We start from the raw sequence: 18448 nt of genomic DNA, 5'->3' as shown, positions 1-18448 counted from the left end.
AACTTAGACGATTCGTTCAATTTCGTGATTCATGGATGGCCAAAATATATTTCTTTGGGCCAATTTCTTTGATTTTTCAATGTCTTGATTATGAGAATTCGATTTTTGAGAAGGATCGCGAATGATGAATTATTTTTATTTAAAGCATGAATTTCTTTTACTTAAGAAAAGTACTGTGCTTGCTTCATTGAGGCTTCCATACTCGTATTCATGTTCTGATAATTCAATGATTTTATCAAGCTCAATGTCATCGTCTCATTCTCCATAAGAAAAGAAGACGTCCGGTCAAAATCAGAAAAATGAAATTTTCAAATTGATGCCAAATGTCTGAGTTGACATCATGTTCATTATGTCGAAAGTTTTTTAACGAGAAATTTAAAAGCACGAACCATTTAAAGCCGTCAATTAGCAAAACGTCAATGCAAAAACTCTCTTGCAATCAGCGAATCTTTTATTTTCGACAGCAATTGGAATTTTGAAATATGTATAAGTGTGACGCGGCCAGCGATACCATACCATATGTCGGAAAACTTTTTTTTGAGATAATCGCGTTTTCATGGAAAAAGTCAGAAAATATCAAAAAAAAAAAATTTTGTCGATTCATATACACCGATCTCAAACACGTCGTTTTAGTGGTGAAAAACCGGTTTTACAAAAGTGCTTTTCATAAAAAAATGTCAAAAAAAAAATAAAATATTATGATGTAAAACCATTAAAAGATGAAGAAAATCAAAAAAAAAAAAAAAATTTAAAAATGTTACAAAAATAACCCAAACTTTCAAACACGTTTTTCTCAGAATTTTGGTTTTTGAATTTCAAAAAATACGCAACTTTGAAATTTTGAAAATTTGTCAGATTTTAATATTTTGAAAATCTGTTTGCACCATTGAAAAGAGGAAGAAAAACACTACCAGAAACCACAATAAAACGAAAAAAATTTTTGCCGACATATGGTATGGTATCGCTGGCTGCGTCACAAGTAACGATTCAAAGTGATTTTTTTCTTTTTGCCAAAATAGTCATCAAACTTTTTAATTGAAGCATCAAATTTAATTGTATCAATATCCAGATTAAACGAAGAGTACGGAATTGTTTTCGGATCATCTGAGTCATAATGTGGAGTAATACGAGTTATAAAGCAACCTTACGTTTGTGAGTTTCATTTTTCAAATTCTGTTTAACGGTTTCAAACGACTCGTCACAATTCGAATAACCAGCGGTCCTCGAAGATACGATTTCGATATTATGTACATCGATTTTTCACGTATAGGAAGATTGGTTTCAAAAGGTGTTCGGTCCCCCTCCCCTCTCATTTTCAAAATTTTAACCATCTGTCCGTTCTTTGGATCAGTTTTATGTGATTCAACACCGTTCAGTTCAAAAATGTCATCACTTTCGAGATCTGAAAGGAACAAGGGTCTTGAATTTGAGATTTTCCAGCTGAGAACTTCACCTTGTTTTCTCGAAAATATAATGAAAATGCAGTTTTCTGGGCCACTATGACTATTGTCTTTTTTTCAGGCGAAATTTTTTCATGACAATTTTCGGATTCTACATACAAGTCAAGTTTGATCCATTGCAGCCTCCCATACCATTACACCCTGAGAAAAATGAGGGGGATGAGAAGTTGCCAAAAAAGTTGGCATTTTCAGCATTTCCGCGTTTAACGGTTTTTCAAGTATACAAGGAAACATGTTGGCCAAACAGTGTCCTATGGCCAATTTTCTGTGCCCGAAGATACTAATTTAGACCTGGAGGGTTAAGTAGGTGGCATTTGACCAAGATATAAGTCATTTTTTTTCAATTGAAGCCCCTTTTACCGCTTGCATCTTGTTCTCTAACTCGCCTCGCAAACTGTGTTCGAATGTAAAAATCACCTTTCACAGCGCTCTGGAATGAACGATAATATGATTTTACTTACCTACTTCATTTAAGCTATTTTGTTGTCGTATAACAAATGCATGAACACGAGGCGAGATGCGTTCGTTGAACCTCGAAAGAGGTGCTCAGAGTGGTTTCGAAGAGGATTCGTTAACCCCATTCTTTAAAATTTGGTCATCATGGTTGTTCTTGGGGTCATTTTCATGTTATTCGACCCCGGTGTAGAGTTCAGGCATCGTAGCGGGTCACTTTTGGTCACTTTTTTCATCAAAAAGTCACTATTGGTCACTTTTCTTCCAAAAAAGTCACTTTTTAATTATTTTTTTTTAAAATAGAAAAAAATCATTTTTTATCCAAATTATGTTTTTTTAAACTCATTTTCAAAAGATTTTATGCCAATTTTTTTCATTAAACAATTTCCAAATTTTAAAAACACAAATTTTTCCTTTTCGTAACACCAATTTTTGAAAGCTTTTGCCCTCGCTTCGCTCGGGCTTGTTTTTTCTTTTCTTTTTCAAAATCAAGATGGAAATATTTTATTTTTTAAATAATCGAGTTTTAAAGCCAAAAAATGAACTCACAAAAAACATCGTTTTTATGCCTCTCGAATAAATTTTCAAGAACTTTTGACCTCGCTTTGGCCTGATTCTGTTTTCATTTTCAAAATCAACTTCCTTCAAAAAAACATACCTAATTCAAATTCTAAAATGTTGAAAGTGAAAAATATTTCATTTTTTGTCCTCTTGAACGCTGGAATAGAAAAAAATTGGTCACTTTTTTCACTGCTGAAAGTTACTAAAGTTAATTTTTTAGGAAAAATTTGGTTACGATGCCTGAGAGTTCAAAAATGTTCTTACCATTAAGATCCTAAAGAAAGAAGTGTCTTTAATTTGAGATTTTTCAGCTGAGATTTTCACCTTGTTTTCTCAGAAATACATAGTATGTATATTAAAAATGCAGTTTTTCGGACCACTCTACGACAATTTTCGGATTCGTCAAGTTTAATTTATTAGGACCCATTGCAGCTTCCCATACCCTTACCACCGGGAAAAAGGAGGGGGATGGGAAGCTGTCCAAAAATTGGCATTTTCAGCATTTCCGTGTAAACGGTTTTTCAATTATAAAAGGCAAAATGTTGACCAAACTGTGCCTTATGGTTAATTTTCTGTGTCCGAAGATACAAATTTAGATCTGGAGGGTTAAGGAGGTGGCATTTGACCAATATATCGTCTTTTTTTCAATAATTTCCAGAAAGAACTCACATAACGCCCTTTTCACCGCCTGAATCTTGTTCTCTAACTTGCCTCTCCAACGGTTTTCCAATGTACAATCACCTTTAACATGCTCTGAAATGAACGATAATATGATTTTACTTACTTACTTCATTTCAAATATTATAATCGAGTAGTTATTACGTCGCTGTATACATTTGTGATCTGATGGTAAAGCTTGCAGTATTGCAACTTCAGTTCTCCCTGAATTTTTATTCGGCTTCACCAACATAACATTTACTTGTGTTTGTCTTATTCAAGTACATTTGAGAAACATTTGACTCAGTGGAAAGATTTTCTCGACAGATGTCTGATGTGCGAGGTATACTTACTGGAACTTGATGCAGTTGAGGAAGAGGATTTCCAGTTCCAATCAGAGATAGGGAGGTATAAGTCAATAATGAAATCGACTATCAATTTCCATTCATTTACTCCACCTTTTAAAAATTGTACCTTACTATTATTCTAAGATTGGAGTAGTTGCATTCTTCAGATCCACCATTGTTTTCTATTTTTATTATTTTCGTCCTTATATAGCTTATTTAAATATTTAACACCGCCCAATAAGTATGATCTCGTTTTTTAAAAACACTTTTCACATTCCAACTGCACACTTTCAAAATCATGAAAATCTCTTTCTTTGAATAAAATCAGTAAAATTTAAAATCCTTTTTCAAATGCTACTACCTACCCTAGCAGATTTTTGTGGATTTTAAATCTGCCCAAATTCACTAGAATCTGCTGGGGGCAGTAGCTTTTGAAAATGGATTTTGGATTTTACTGATTTTACTCAAAGAGAGAAGATTTTCAAAGTTTGGAAAGTTCTTGCTTGAAATCTAAAAAGTGTTGAAAAAAGATTCAAAAAACGTCCAAAAACCATATTTGAGAATCGCGTAAAAAAACGTACTTACTTACACAATGTACTGATCCTCCACTGATAAAGAAAGGTGAAAGGCCAGATTGTTTTTACTTCTTCTTTTTAGTAGGTACCTATTAAGTACATTGGACTATTCGTTCATTTGTTGATAAACGTAAATTATGAGTTTATAAATTTAATTTTTCGTATGAGTTTATAAATTTAATTTTTCAATCTTCAAAGTTCAAAACTTGACATTTTTGAACCGAGTGGGATTGAATTGCATAAAAATTACTTCAAGAACGTCCAAAACCACAAAATTTTCAAAAATGATGGACTGAACCCCTCTTTGAACCCTTCTGTGCTTCTTCTAGGAGTTTTGGTGACCGTATCCGGCGCTCTAAAATTTCATTTTGGGGTCCTTGCGCATTCTACATACAAAATTTCATGCTTCCATCATGAAATGCAGTTTACTTGCAATCAGTCACTGGACTGGGAAAATATGTACGTAAGTCAAGTATGCGTACGCCCACGCACAATTCACTACGCATTAAGCTCGTACGAAATTAGGTTAGGGTCGAATAAGGGAAAAATTATTACCGACGCGAACTTGGCCTGGAAATAACTGGTTCGTTGTTCGTTCCGCATCACCAGCATCCGGGCTCGGGGTGTTCGTGTCACGTGTCGCTGTAAAAACTTTGCCCAAGCTCACGTGTGTATTTACGCGTAACATGTACTTACGATTTACCTACTGATGAGCTTTCAGATGGGTTGACAGACTGACTACCTACCCTGAATTGAAGGGAAAGAGGACACCTAAATTTTATTGAAGTGTTGATACATCGTCGAAAAATTGAAAAATCTCAGTACAAATACTTACTTAATGTAATACATAATTACAGTAATATACGAAAAAAAAAAATTGATCAAAAATTCCTGATATGATGTTTGATAAAATTTGCCCAAAAAACGGTTATACTTAACGATATTACAACCATTATAAAGACAGTAGTCCTAAAATGAGCAAAAATTACACAAATTGGCAGACGCATCCATGACGCAATTCTTTTCCTTTTTCGCGTCATAAAAATTATCGTCGAAGACTCGAGATGTGCAGTTGATGGTCAACAGACTCCATAATCCTAAAAGCGTCGAATATGACGTTAAATGGATCCAACTATCAATACCACCGCAGGTATACCTGAGCTTTTGCACGATGCCCGAGGTGCTAAATGCCACCATCGCCTCCCAGTATCGTTGTCGCATCCACGTTGATAAAGTTGAAGTGGCAGTCGCGCATCTACCAGTCAAGAAAACGGGAAATGGGAGTAAAAAAAACGACGATTCGAGTACTCGTACCTACGCAAATGCGACAACCATGCAACTATTGTTCGATAATTCAGGGTTTTTCATCCGAAACTCGAGGTTAAGGTCAACTTGGCGACTTGGCGACCTACCACCGGTTTTCCACGCTTTCCGCCTTGGCCCGTAACATACGCGCCTCGTGCCTATATAAACAAACGAACGATTTAATAAAACTTCAATTGTTTTCTCGATTGACCAGTTCAACTTCTTGTTGTCATTACTCGGTGCACTTTTCAAGCCGACGGCAAAAAAACCAAAACAAAGCCGATATTTCCACATTCTCGATATTCGCGAATTTTGAGTTGGTGCGCGCGTGCTTGTGCGTGTGTGTTCCTGATTTGCGAGCGATAAACAGTTCAAATTCAACTTATACGATGACTAAATTTAGCTTTTTGGTAAGTAATCTCAAGTCTGTCTAATACCTTTACCTACGTAGATAATGCACATTGCACATGTCTTGCTTTTGACCAAAGCTATCGGAAAGTCTCGCCTCGAAGTCAAAATTGCCGAAAAGTTTCGTTTTTTCTTACCGAAAACTTCTCAAAATTTTTGATAAATAAGTATCATCTAATTTTTTGTGTGTACTTATGTCATTTTTTTCAAAAATTCGCTCAAATGATCTGTTTTTTCCCCAAAATTATCCAAGTCTCGCTTTTTATCAAAAATATCCGAAAAGTTTCATTTTTCAACAAAAAATTGCAAAAAAGTCTCATTTTACGATAAAATTTTCAAAAAAAAAATATTTTTGCCAATTTGCATGAAAAACCTGATTTTTACTAAAATTTTTGAAAAACTTTTTGCCAGAAAATTTTTACTTTTTTTTGGTCAGAAATTAACTAAAGGTCTCACTTTTCCAAAATGTAGCCAGAATTCTCATTTATTGCTAGAAGCTGTCAAGAAATCCTAATCTTTGCCATAAAATTGTCGAAATGCTGCATTTTTTCAAAAACTTCGACAAGTTGTCACTTTTTTTCAAAAAGTAAAATATTTGCTAAATTGTCGAAATCGTGCTTTTCTTTGAAAAATCATCCAGTACCTTCATTTTTTTTACCAAGAATTTCAAATAAATCTCGCTATCTGCCAAGAATCAAGAAGTTTTCCTCTCCCCCCCCCCATACATACACCCTAATTTCCTTTTTTCTCCAAAATAGTCAGTTTCGTTTTTCACCACAAAATTGCGAGAAAGTATTTGATGAAACACTCGATTTTTGCTAAAATTCTTAAAAAACTTGCTTTTTGTTCAAAATTGCTGAAAATTTTCATTTTTTTTAAATCAATAATTTTCTAAAAGTAAAGTCTCACTTTTTTCCTAAACATTATTGAAAACTGTCGTTTTATTTTCAAAAATTGTCCAGAAGTTTCGTTTATTGCCAGAAGTGGTCAAGATTAACTCTGATTTTTGGCACAATGTTGTCGAAATGTTGCATTTTTAAAAAAAATGTTAGAACTTCTTACTTTTTTTCAAAAAGTTGAGTACCTATTTTGCTAAATTGTCAAAGCAAAACTTACTCTAAAGTATTCACTTTTTTACCAAAAAACAACAACAACAACAACAACCAAAAATTACAAATTAATCTCACTTTTCTTTTTACTGAAAATGGCAAAAAGCGGAGCCATAACTTTGGCAAAAATAATTCTCTAGCGAAAGAAGTTCTCACTTTCTGCCAAGAATCAAGGAATTCTCCTTTTCCCCCAAAACTTACCCGCATTTTACTTTTGCCAGAAATTATTGAAAAACACCTTTTTTTATGGAGGGTCATTCCACGTCAATTGGACCAAGAAGTGGCAGGGGAGGTGTTTCGGCGATTTTTTTGACATTTTTCCTGTGGAAAGACCTTCCGAAGGGATGACCATGGCCCAAATCGCAGCCCTCTAGCCCATTTTTAAAGGCAGCCAGGGGGTGTCAAAGTTTTCAATGAACTTAAAATATCATCCATTTCAGCAGTGGCTTACTCGATCACCGCGATACCTACCAAAATGGAACATTTTCCCATAGTTAGGGGTTTTGAAAGGCTTTTTGGTGACATCATAAAAATCAGTGTTGCCACTTTTTTTTCGTACAAAAAATAAGCTCAAAAAGTTTCGAAACGTAGTTTTCATATCGTTCCGACTCTCAAAAATTCTGAAAAAATATATTATGGACAAATTTTCATGCTGAACAACGTATTAAAAAATTGGGGTGTACCATGTTGCAAAGTTGATTTTAAAAAATTTTAAGTTTGCGAAAAAATGCGATTTTTTGATTTAAAACACGAAAAAAAGTTTTGATAGGTGAAGTGGACCCATTTGACCCCTATTTTTACGTATCTGTTGAAAAAGTTGAAAAAACCCCTTTCACTCGATGAACGAACTCCTCACAAAAAAATCAAAATTCGAAAAAATTCAATTTTCAATTTCAAACATCAAAAAAAGTTTAAATTTATTCAGTCGTCTTATTTTGACCTCTTTCTGACGGATTTCATGAAAAAGTTGATGAAAACTACACTCGCAGCAAAAAAATGAAAATTCGTTCATTTTTTGAATTTTTTCGAATTTTGATTTTTTTGTGAGGAGTTTACTTCATAGAGTGAGAGGAGTTTTTTCAACTTTTTCAACAGATACGTAAAAATAGGGGTCAAATGGGTCCACTTCACCTATCAAATCTTTTTTTCGTGTTTTAAATGAAAAAATCGCAATTTTTTTTCAAGCTTTAAATTTTTTTAGATCAACTTTGCAACATGGTACCGTCCGAGTTTTCTAATATGTTGTTAAGCATGAAAAGTTGTCCATAATAATTTTTTTTCAGAATTTTCGAGAATTGAAACGATATGAAAACTACGTTTCGAAGCTTTTTGAGCTAATTTTTTGTACGAAAAAGAAGTGGCAACACTGATTTTCATGATTATATATCACCTTAGTATCACCAAAAAGCCTTTCAAAACCCCTAACTATGGGAAAATGTTCCATTTTGGTAGGTATCGCAGTGATCGAATAATCCACTGCTGAAATGGATGATATTTTAGGTTCACTGAAAACTTTGACACCCCTGGCTGCCTTTAAAAATAGGCTAGAGGGCTGCGATTTGGGCCATTGGTCATCCTTTCAAAAAGTCTTTCTACAGGAAAAATTTCAAAAAAATCGCCGAACCTCAGTACCACTTCTTGGTCCAATTGACGTAGAATGACCCTGGAAAGTTATAAAATAACCAACTTTATTGACAACAATTTCGACTAAGTTTTTTTTGTAGTTTTTTTTCTACATTTTGAAGTGCTCTGCTCGCGTTTTGCAACTTTTTTGTCTCCCTGTCGGTGAATTTTTGGTTATTGAAACCACTTTTTTTTGGAAAATTTGTCGGGTGAGGGGACAAGTGATACTTCAGATACTTGAAAAAAAATCTGAACAGAACAGCGAATCCGAACTATTCGATGGAAATAATAGTAAAAAAGTGTAATAATTAAGGTACCTCAACCACCTACGTGCTGAGCACAAGTCTGACGTTAGTTTCTGCTAACAGGCAATTTTTGTTTATTTTTCGTACGAGAATGGAACGACGACAAAGGCACACCGAGCAATACGATGTAATATTGCACTTTTTAACGAGCCACGCGTTGAAGCGTTTATTCGTCGAATTTTTGAACACTTAGGGCAACCGGTAAACTGGTACGGATCGTGTCACATCAGACATCACCTCTGTGTTCTGTCTGTTCATCGGTCAATAGCTTTGACTCTTGCACACTCGAAGCTGCACAGCAACAACAACAATAAGTGTACTTATTCGAGCCAAACTCGTGTCTTAATTAAGCATTGCGCAATGTGATTTTAGGTAGTAGCAATTTTGGCGGCTGTACTGAGCCTGGTTCAGGTTCAATGCTATCCGTCACCAGCAGCAGCCGCCGTCGCTGACGAGCAATTACGAAGAATGGCCGCACCAGGTAGTCCGATAAATGCCGCATCTACGGTAGGAGGACAGCAGCCGCCATTACCGGCTGGTGTAGCCGGACCCAACCAAGAAACGCTGAAAGGCGAAAGCTCCTACGGATATGGTTACGCATACCCTTACTACGGATACTACTATCCGAGATATTACGCATATGGTAAGAAAAACACGATCATCGACCCCCCCCCTTACAATATTTCAAGTATCCGATCGCTCGATACCTAATGAGAAGAAAGAGAAGAGTAGGGAGAATTTTGAAAACGATCCCGGCAGTTATTTCATTTTGAAAATTGGTCGCCATCTGCAGTCACCAATTGCCACTCGAAATTTTATGACTCGTGTACGAATACGTTCATTTATTTACGTATTTAAGTACGATTAATTTACGATGGTGCGAGGTGCGCGGTGGCCTCGCTCGTTCGCACACGTTTTTTCCCACATTTGTTCGTGTCATTGACCTTGCTACGCGAATTACTACTCGCTTCCCGTCAAGCAGCTTCAAAGTTCAACCAGTTTCCTTACTTTCGATCTTTCTCGATTCTCGCTTTTCATTTCTTCGTACCTCTACCAAGAAGTATCGAAATGAAATGAAATCGTGGGAAAAACACACGAAACGTAATGAAAACCGTAAAATTATCATCGAAAAAACCTGAAAATTACTTACCTGAAATTGGTAGAATTTCAGCGATAATAACGTAAGAATCGTGAAAAATCACAATGCTGAAATTTGAAAAAAAAAAGTCGTCCAAAAGTGAAATCGACATTTTCTGCAATTTTGACGAAACTCTCCCAAAATATTAGTTTGGATGTAAAACCATCCCAAAAAATGTTTGAGTCACCCCCCCCCCCTCCCTGAACCCGAGAAATGTGCCCACATGTGCTCGAAATTTCAAATTCTAGGTCTTCGGAGGAGGTGGTCCAAAAATGTTGAAACTTTCATTAAAAATAGGTAGTCACACAATAGGTGCTTATGTGCAATTTTTTTCAATTTTTTTTTCATACTCCGAGAATTTTTGGGTGGAGGGGGGAGGGGGTGAAAATTCAAAAATTCTTTTAAAAAAACGAGGAGGGGGCCCACTGCGAAATTTTTTCAGAAATTCATTTACACCTCAAGGTATAACATACGTAATACTCGTATATTTTTTGTAGAGCTCAAAAATGGTTGTAACAATATGCTCAAAACAATCAAAATCCTTCAAGAAACGTGATATTTCGTCATTTTTTGCCGTGTTCGGTCATGTTAGATCAATATTTCTTGAAAAAAAAAAGAAAGAAATTTCAAGCCAAGTACGTGGTAATTCACGAAAATGACAATTTTCCATTTTTGAACCTCAAACGTAGGTAAAAACAAATAATCCAGGAGTAAAAACGACAAGTAAACTGCAATTCATGATCGATAGAAACATAGAATTTTACATGATACCCAAGAACCCCAAAACAAAATTTGCAGGCATATAGAAGACGTTCACTAAACCTCATATGAGGGGTTCGGTGGTGAAGAGCTCGAAGGGGGTTAGTCCCCCATTTTTCAAAATTTCGTTTTCTGTTCGTTTGGGGCCTCATTTTCGTTAACAGACGAATTTTTTCAGTATTCTTGTAGTTTCGTCAAAGTTGGAGGAAGTACCCATCACGCCATCTTATCCTAAAAGGCTCTTTGGTCATTTAGAAGTCATCAAGAGGCCATCCTTTTTCATTTTTTCAATTCGGTAGACACCTCGACTCGTAATTTGAGTTTGAAATATTCAGATTAAAAAACTCGAGCGAATCTGAATCTAGTATTATTTTCGAGACACATTTTAGGGAATTTTGACGTCTGACGAGTACTTATTTTTTTTTTAATAATACGCAGGTTACGGATATCCGTATTATTCTTCGTACTACAGCCACTGGGGATGGCCATACTACAGATAAGCAGACAACCACACAGTCAAAAGTAGTCAGTAACCAAAGCCACAACGACCGTTCCTCCGCTACTTTCCAGCTACCAGATTGCTGCTCCAATGCTCCAGCGCTCCTGCTACCTTAGCGTACTATTTCGCATAAGCTACCTAGACCTGTACCTATAACCTGATACGTACCTACACCGTACAATACGAATTTGTCTAGATTCACACAAGTTGCCTCCTACTAAGCATACTTATCTACTGTTACTACAGATATTTAAGTGTATACTGTATGTGTACATATTTGTGTAAGTGATCTAAGGTACCTGTTAAATGCAATCATTTACCGATTTATTCGTATCAAAATATGTAAATTGGCAAATCAATACGAGCAAAATCACGCGTACGTATGAAAGCTGATTCTGCACATTCTACAGTACACACCACACAGCATACAACACGTGTATCTAGGTATTTTTTTAAATTAATAGTTGAATTTATCGCAACAATGGCCATATTTAGGTATTTGGTGTATGTAAAAAAGTATATGTACCTGGAGTATGTTTGTAATTTCTAACGCATAAGACACAATCTACCACAGGAGAGCCATATCACATCGAGTACCTCTACCTAGTACCTACCTTCGTACACGTGTATCCCTCTGTGTAAGTCCAGCTTGTACCTTACCTATCTACGTTATTTTTTATATTATGGCATTTTTAATAAAATTGCATTTTTGCTCGTTTGCGAATTATTTGGCTTATTTAACTAGGTATACGAATCCAACTTATGACGCATTCATCAATGAAACCAAACCCCGGAAATAAGTTTTTTTTTTGCATTTTCACCCAGAACTATGCGTGATTACTAATACCATCTGAACTTTCTATATTCGATAATCATTTAATCACCTGAGAAAGTTCGACTTCACTGTTTTCGTCAAATTTGTATGTACTTCGTAATCTTTGAAGGCGCTCAGACTGCAAACGTAGGTAAATTGTGAAAAACCATTTCGTAGGAAATTTAGCGTTCTCATAATTTTAACGCCTGATTCTGAACATCTGGCTGATAATTTGAAATTGTGATTGGAACCCCTTGAAAAATGAACTTGAAGTTTCAAAGTTGAGCTTTTTTTGATCAAGTTCTTAGAAGCTGAAAATAACGAAATTCGTCGAGATTGGGATGATTAAAACGGAAATTTCAAGAACTTTCCATCGATGTATCGGAAAACCAGTTTGCATTCACTGGTTGCCTCAAATTTGAGGAAAATTTTGTGTTCTAGTTTTTTCGCTCATTTTTCAACTTTTCTTTTGATCTGCTCTATTTCGGACTTCGGTTCTGGCCGGAAATATTTTAGAAGTCGAGTTGAGAAAAATTTGATTTGATTTTGTGTTGATTGTGCTAATGATATATTAGGGTCTTTTCCCTCGGGCTGATTTCGTTCCTATTTTCAAAGATGACTGTTATTAAAATTTCCTGAAAGTATTACTAAAATTAAAAAATGTTAAACCTAAGAAAATCAACTTTTCAAAGCTTTTGCTCGAACGCCGGTAGTACATCCTCCTAGTCCTGCGCAGAAAAGGGCCAAGGACTGGACTACGCGAGTATAAGTGTGGTTCTGCTTTCTACCCGATGATGGTGACAAAGATCGACCTTTTTTTTTCTTCAAAAGACTCGACCTTCGGTAGTCGACTCTTCATTTGTGTTGGAATTTCTGTTACTGACTCGTCGTCACCTTCCAAAATAATACATACTTACATTCTATCATCCTTACAAAGACAGATGGGGCGGAAATTCATTAGCTGTTTTCTTTTCGCATGCTCCGAGTAGCTCCGAGTAACTCCGAGTAAAATAGAGCGTTCTTTTCGCAAAATAATCACTTCCTTTTTACTCTGTGCTGGCGTTCTTTTCGTTGCTCCGAGTAAAAAGAACCGGTTATTTTTGCTCGTTCTGAAAAGTGGTAGTAAAAGGAGTAAAGTAGCAACGGAACATTTTGTTTTGTTTGGATTCAAATTAAAATGGCGGGTATTTTGAAATTATAGTGGTTTTATGTAAAAAATGTACAAATAAATTTGGAAAAATGGACATTTGAATAGAAAATGATTTTGAAAAGGACATTTGTGATGACAAGTTATTTTTATTTCACTAAATAAAGTTCAAATGTGCTGTTTTGTGTACAATATTATCGTTTTCAAATGTTTAAATAATAATTTTTTGTATTAAAATTAGTCTTTCCTTGGATTTTATAATTTATTTTATATTTTCAACTCGCAATAATCAGAAAAAAGTCAACTGAATGTATTATAAATTTTCAATTCTAATTTTTAAAAGCAATTTTCATCTCGTCTGAACTAATTGCTATCAAAAATGTTACTTTACACACTCGCAAGCGTTCTTTTCGAACACGCACTTTAGGAGTAAATATGACAATTCCAGTTTACTCCGTGCGTTTTTACTCCTTGCTCGGAGCATGCGAAAAGAAAACAGCTATTAATAACACAACGAGTAATTTAAATTTTTTTTTATTAAAAAAAAGTCATTTTGGTTTTCATGTTGTTTTTGTTACTTATTGGTTACTTTTCACGCCAAAAAGGTTACTTTGATTTTTTTTCTTTCTTTAAAGTAATTGGGCTGCCTGCAACAACCGTCTAATGCAATTGGGTTATAATTTATGCATTTCCCACTTTTTTTGTTGTGGGAGCTTTTTTTGTCATTTGGGTCATCTTTTCAGTAGTTGTAATTTTTCTTTCAGTTTCGAATACTTTTTTTTTTTTTTTTTGACCAGAGCAGTTACTTGACGTACTTCCCCCTCCCTTATTTCTAACTGATTTTTTTTTGTGGGCTGCTGCTTTGTAAAGTTGAGAAAATTTTTCAATCAGATCACCTGTTCTGAAAAAAAAAAAAGGTTTCGAATTTTTGTACATAGATGGAATTATGGGAGTGTAGTCGAAATGAATGCAGCGAAAGCTGTGATCTGCAATAGAAATATTTGAATTTGAATCTGAGTTCATTCAATTCGTTTTTTTCACTTCCAAATTTTTTTGTTGATGAGGGAGGGCAAAGCCAAACAACAGTCCAAATTTAAACCAAAAAGTAAAAATTTGTATTTGTGTGAAAATTGGAAATAATTTTGCTAAATGTGTTGAACAAATATAGGCACATAGAGTTTGTGTTTATGTTGAGTCATGAGTGCTGCCTCGGTAACATCTTGTTGCACTATTTCATTTTGAACCTTTTGTGTAACAGTTGCAGTAAATTTTTCTGCAGTTTGAAAAAGGAATTTATTCTTTTTGTACATACCTAGCATCAGCATTTATGATTTTTTTTCCAAAAAAATTCCTATTTGTAAATTCAATTTTTCGATTTTTTTGGCAGTTTTTTTGTTAGGCACCGAGTTTTCTGGTTCTTTTCCGCGATTGAAATTTTTTTATATTTAAACAGAATATTAGTTCATGTCTGGGTTGTGTTGTTCTTTCGCTGTTGATTTGAACATTGCGAAAACGAATAATCGACGAGTGTCTTACGGTGTCATGGAATAAGATTTCGGTGTTATTGATAAACAATGCGTTCAAAGTTTTGATGTCGATTTCTTTTGAGGATTAAATTTTTTTTGTGTTACATATTTTTCGATAAAACTTTCTTCATCGACTTCCGGATACATTTATAAATACAAATAAAGTTACCTGTATAAAGGCCATATTAGACTTGAAAAATTCTAAAATGTTCCAAAATTGAAACACCTCCCTTCTATCTTGCTTGTATTTTTTTTTAAAAGTGAAAATCATATTTTTTTGCTCCTGAAAAATCTTGAGTAGTCTACTTTGAACGGCTTTGAATTTTTTTGGAGCGAGATACAGGAATGGGTAGCAATTTTTGAAATTTTTGGACTTTTTGAAATGAAATTTTGTGAAGAACAATTTTTGGATCATAAAAGTATGTATGAGCAATATCAAGTATTGAATAAAAAGCAAACAACTCCCCAACCTTATTCTATGACACAAACTACTGCCCCGGTAACGTCATCTTATAGACAGAGATATTCGCGTTCAGTTCTCGGGGATCAGCGTTGCTATTGTTTGAAAAGGGCATACTGTATCAGTGCATTGATCATTCAGAGTATTTATACGTACGATTCATCACGCTAAAATTAATAATCTATGGTCCAAAATTATTTTTCGCTACTAAAAAGAATTCAAACAACACTTTCCTTGGTGACTTTCTGTTTTAAAATTCGAATTATTGAGTCGAAAAATATTCACAATCGCAGTATCCCCTTTTCAACAACTTCACGTGTAAATCCATAAAATGTCTAGCACTTTGCGTAAAGAAAGCGAATATGGTTCTAGAGCTTGGTGTAGGCCGGATTGTGGTCGATTTTTTTTCATCATTTTTTTCTCCCTTTGATCCCAGTACCGTCGGACTCTCGGAGCTCGTCGAAGCTTCGTGGCTTTCTATCTGTTTCTGTAATCAACATCGAAGGAACATGACTGCGGACAATTTGACCCCGATATTCATTTATTAGTATGATCAGTGATCGATACGAATCTCGTATATGCAGAATCTCGTATATGCAGGTGTGTGACTAGTTGATGTGAGTTTGGCGGAGCTGCATCACTGATGGGTGATCATAGCTGGGGTAGCCACACTAATTCTCCAGTTCTCCATTCGTGAAAGCTTTTGAAGTGTTTGGATGCTGGTGAAATGGTGTTAATTTTTTCCTCTATTAATCTCGAGTATGCTTTCATAGCAATGGGAAAAAATGATTGAAAGTACCACCTCTCGTCGTCAGAATGCAGCCCAATGTTAGTCGCTTTCAAAGAGGTTGTACATAATTGTCTTGAAAGACAATGACGAAAAGTGGTGTGTTACCCTACCAATTTTTTTTGGATGCTGGAATCCCTTCAAATGTACCCGTCTTGCGCCCGAGCACATCGCTTTGGCTTTGGCCTGTACTCGCAGTTTTACGATTTGAGAAACATTATGCTGGATTCGAGCTCTGAGAATATCTGTGAAGGTTTTGAATCTCATCTTCGTGTCTTCTAACGTACTTACTGCGTTTACTGTCCTGCACCGAGAGGTCGTGTATGATCGCTGCAATTTTAAAAAAAATTCTAAAACTAAATTCGCATTATTTGGAAAAAAGCATCGGTATGGTTGAGCTGTCATTGGCTCGTGATGGAAGTATTTGGAATATTTGAAACTGGTTCACGAGTACGTTTTTTTTGGGCAAGTTTGCCATGCATTATTCGAGAAAAATATCCCAATGATTTGTGTACATAATTTCTGGGTTTCAGTGGTATCAGGTCCCTTATTTTGAAAAAAAAAAAAGATATTTGCAAATTTGTATCGAATTTCTAAAGCTATTGAATTTTGCATCAGTATTGGAATGGCTAGGATTTCATTGGTTCATCCTGGAACAATAATTTAAAATTTTAAACCAGAATTTGTATTTTTTTGGTCAATTTGGCAAGCAGTTTAAGAAGTGTCCCTATTTTTTCTCAATTTCTAGATTCAGTCAAATTTAGCATCAGGTTCCCCATTTCGAAATAATTGATTTAAAAAATGATGGAACATGACGATTTTGAGACACGTTGTGCTTAATATGAAATTCCAAGTCCTAGAAGTAGGTACCTAAGCATGAGTTTTTTTTTGTAGCAGAAGTTTTAAACCAATCGAAATCCTTCTGAAATCGATTTTTTTCTCAATATTACTCGAGATCTTCAACTCGGATAAAAGCTAACCAGTCAGCAAATCGTAAACAAACACTGATACCTGTGAGCGAGCTTTATTTGGACGATGTTGCGCCGTGTTGCGTCGCAATTTCTACGACGACGACGACGTTTCATGTTCGCAATTAATTTGTCGCGCGCCAGTTGATCGAATTTTTACGTATATTTGTTCTCTTTTGAAATTCAAAATTAATCGCGACCGAATGAGAATTGGAATGACGCATGTTGCCGCGTCTCATCTTGGGCTATTTTTACCTCCATTCGTCAAACTCGTATGCTACCTATTCTTGGTGAACTTTTCGCACGTCGGTACCAGCAATCAAAACAATTTGTACTAATTTCGCTAACCGTCTTATTAGAGCGGCACCCCAAGCGGAGCGGCCACGTACCTTACCTAAACCTCCTATCCGCTGGTATTGTTACAGTACCCGCTCGTATAGATTGTAAATACGAGTACCTACAAATACATAAAGACAAAGATGACGCAGACGGAAACAGTGACAGACCAGCTGACGTGAATGCTGATGTCAACATTATACGAGTACCTAACCTATTACCTGCGACATATTGCCTGTGCCTCTGCCTATGCATACTTATCCACAATGCAGATGACGTCTGGTCTAGTACACACTAATGATGTTTGTTAGCCTTGAGAGAGATCCCTATTTACACCATACTGACTCAGCGTAGGTGTACAGGTGTATTTGATATCTTTACCTATCCACTAGTCTGGTATATGACAATAAGAGTGATTGCACCCCCCCGGCTTATCATCTGGGAAATTTTTCTCTAAAAGGGGACAATCTAAGGAATAGTTTATTGCCAAAAGGAAAATTTGCATTATTAACAAAATGGCGAAAATTTTCTTCTAAAAGGGGGCAATCTAAGGAATAGTTTAATGTCAAAAGGAAAGTTAGCATTATAAACAAAATGGCGGCCATTTTGATTGACAGGTCAGCCAAAATCGCTAATTTTGCTTTCCAACATAGAATTCGCACGATTTTTGTTTTTTTTTTTTTTGAATTTTACGAGGCTAGATCGAAAAAGCATACAATAATTTATCACCCCAGGCAAAATTTCAACTGCTACGGTGCATTTTTCGATTTTTCGTGAATTTTTGAAAATAAAATTTACCTAGGCCAAAAAAGAGAAAAAAAATCAAAATTTTACCAAATTGATTTAGAAAGCTGAAATTTGGGATGGACCCTATTTTTGACCTGCCAAATCGATTGGAAACCATTTTAAAAAGTTTCGAGCAGTTTTGTGGTCTCCAGTAGATTTTTGAAATTTTTTTGAATTCAATTTTATAAAAATCAGACATTTTTTTATAAATAGGAAGTGGAACTGAAAAATCAGAAAATGTTTTGTTCAAATTGTTACTACTTGTCCAAGTTCAGATTACGTTGATTATTCCATCGAAAGTTGTTTAGTTGAATATTCTTACTTACGAGCAATTTTTTTGACTTCATTTTGATAAAAGTAGTAGTAGGTACATTTTAGTTTACTTTATAAATTATGAAAAAGATCAAGAATTGGGAAATCAGTTT

At 35.2% G+C, this 18448-nt stretch overlaps 2 protein-coding genes across 2 annotated transcripts in view; both read left to right on the top strand.

Moving 5' to 3' along the window:
- LOC135841264 (nephrin-like) overlaps window positions 1-18448 on the top strand; it is a 1354679-nt gene that overhangs the window by 169035 nt on the left and 1167196 nt on the right. The window lies entirely within an intron of this gene.
- LOC135839061 (uncharacterized) lies at window positions 5541-11923 on the top strand. Its single transcript, XM_065354919.1, has 3 exons — window positions 5541-5768; window positions 9176-9446; window positions 11139-11923. The coding sequence occupies exons 1-3, from the start codon at window positions 5748-5750 to the stop codon at window positions 11198-11200; spliced, it is 354 nt and encodes a 117-aa protein (XP_065210991.1). The 5' UTR covers window positions 5541-5747; the 3' UTR covers window positions 11201-11923.

The sequence above is a fragment of the Planococcus citri genome, chromosome 3, assembly GCF_950023065.1.
Source record: "Planococcus citri chromosome 3, ihPlaCitr1.1, whole genome shotgun sequence".
Taxonomy (NCBI): Eukaryota; Metazoa; Arthropoda; class Insecta; order Hemiptera; family Pseudococcidae; genus Planococcus; species Planococcus citri.
This window is presented reverse-complemented; position numbering and strand designations above follow the sequence as displayed.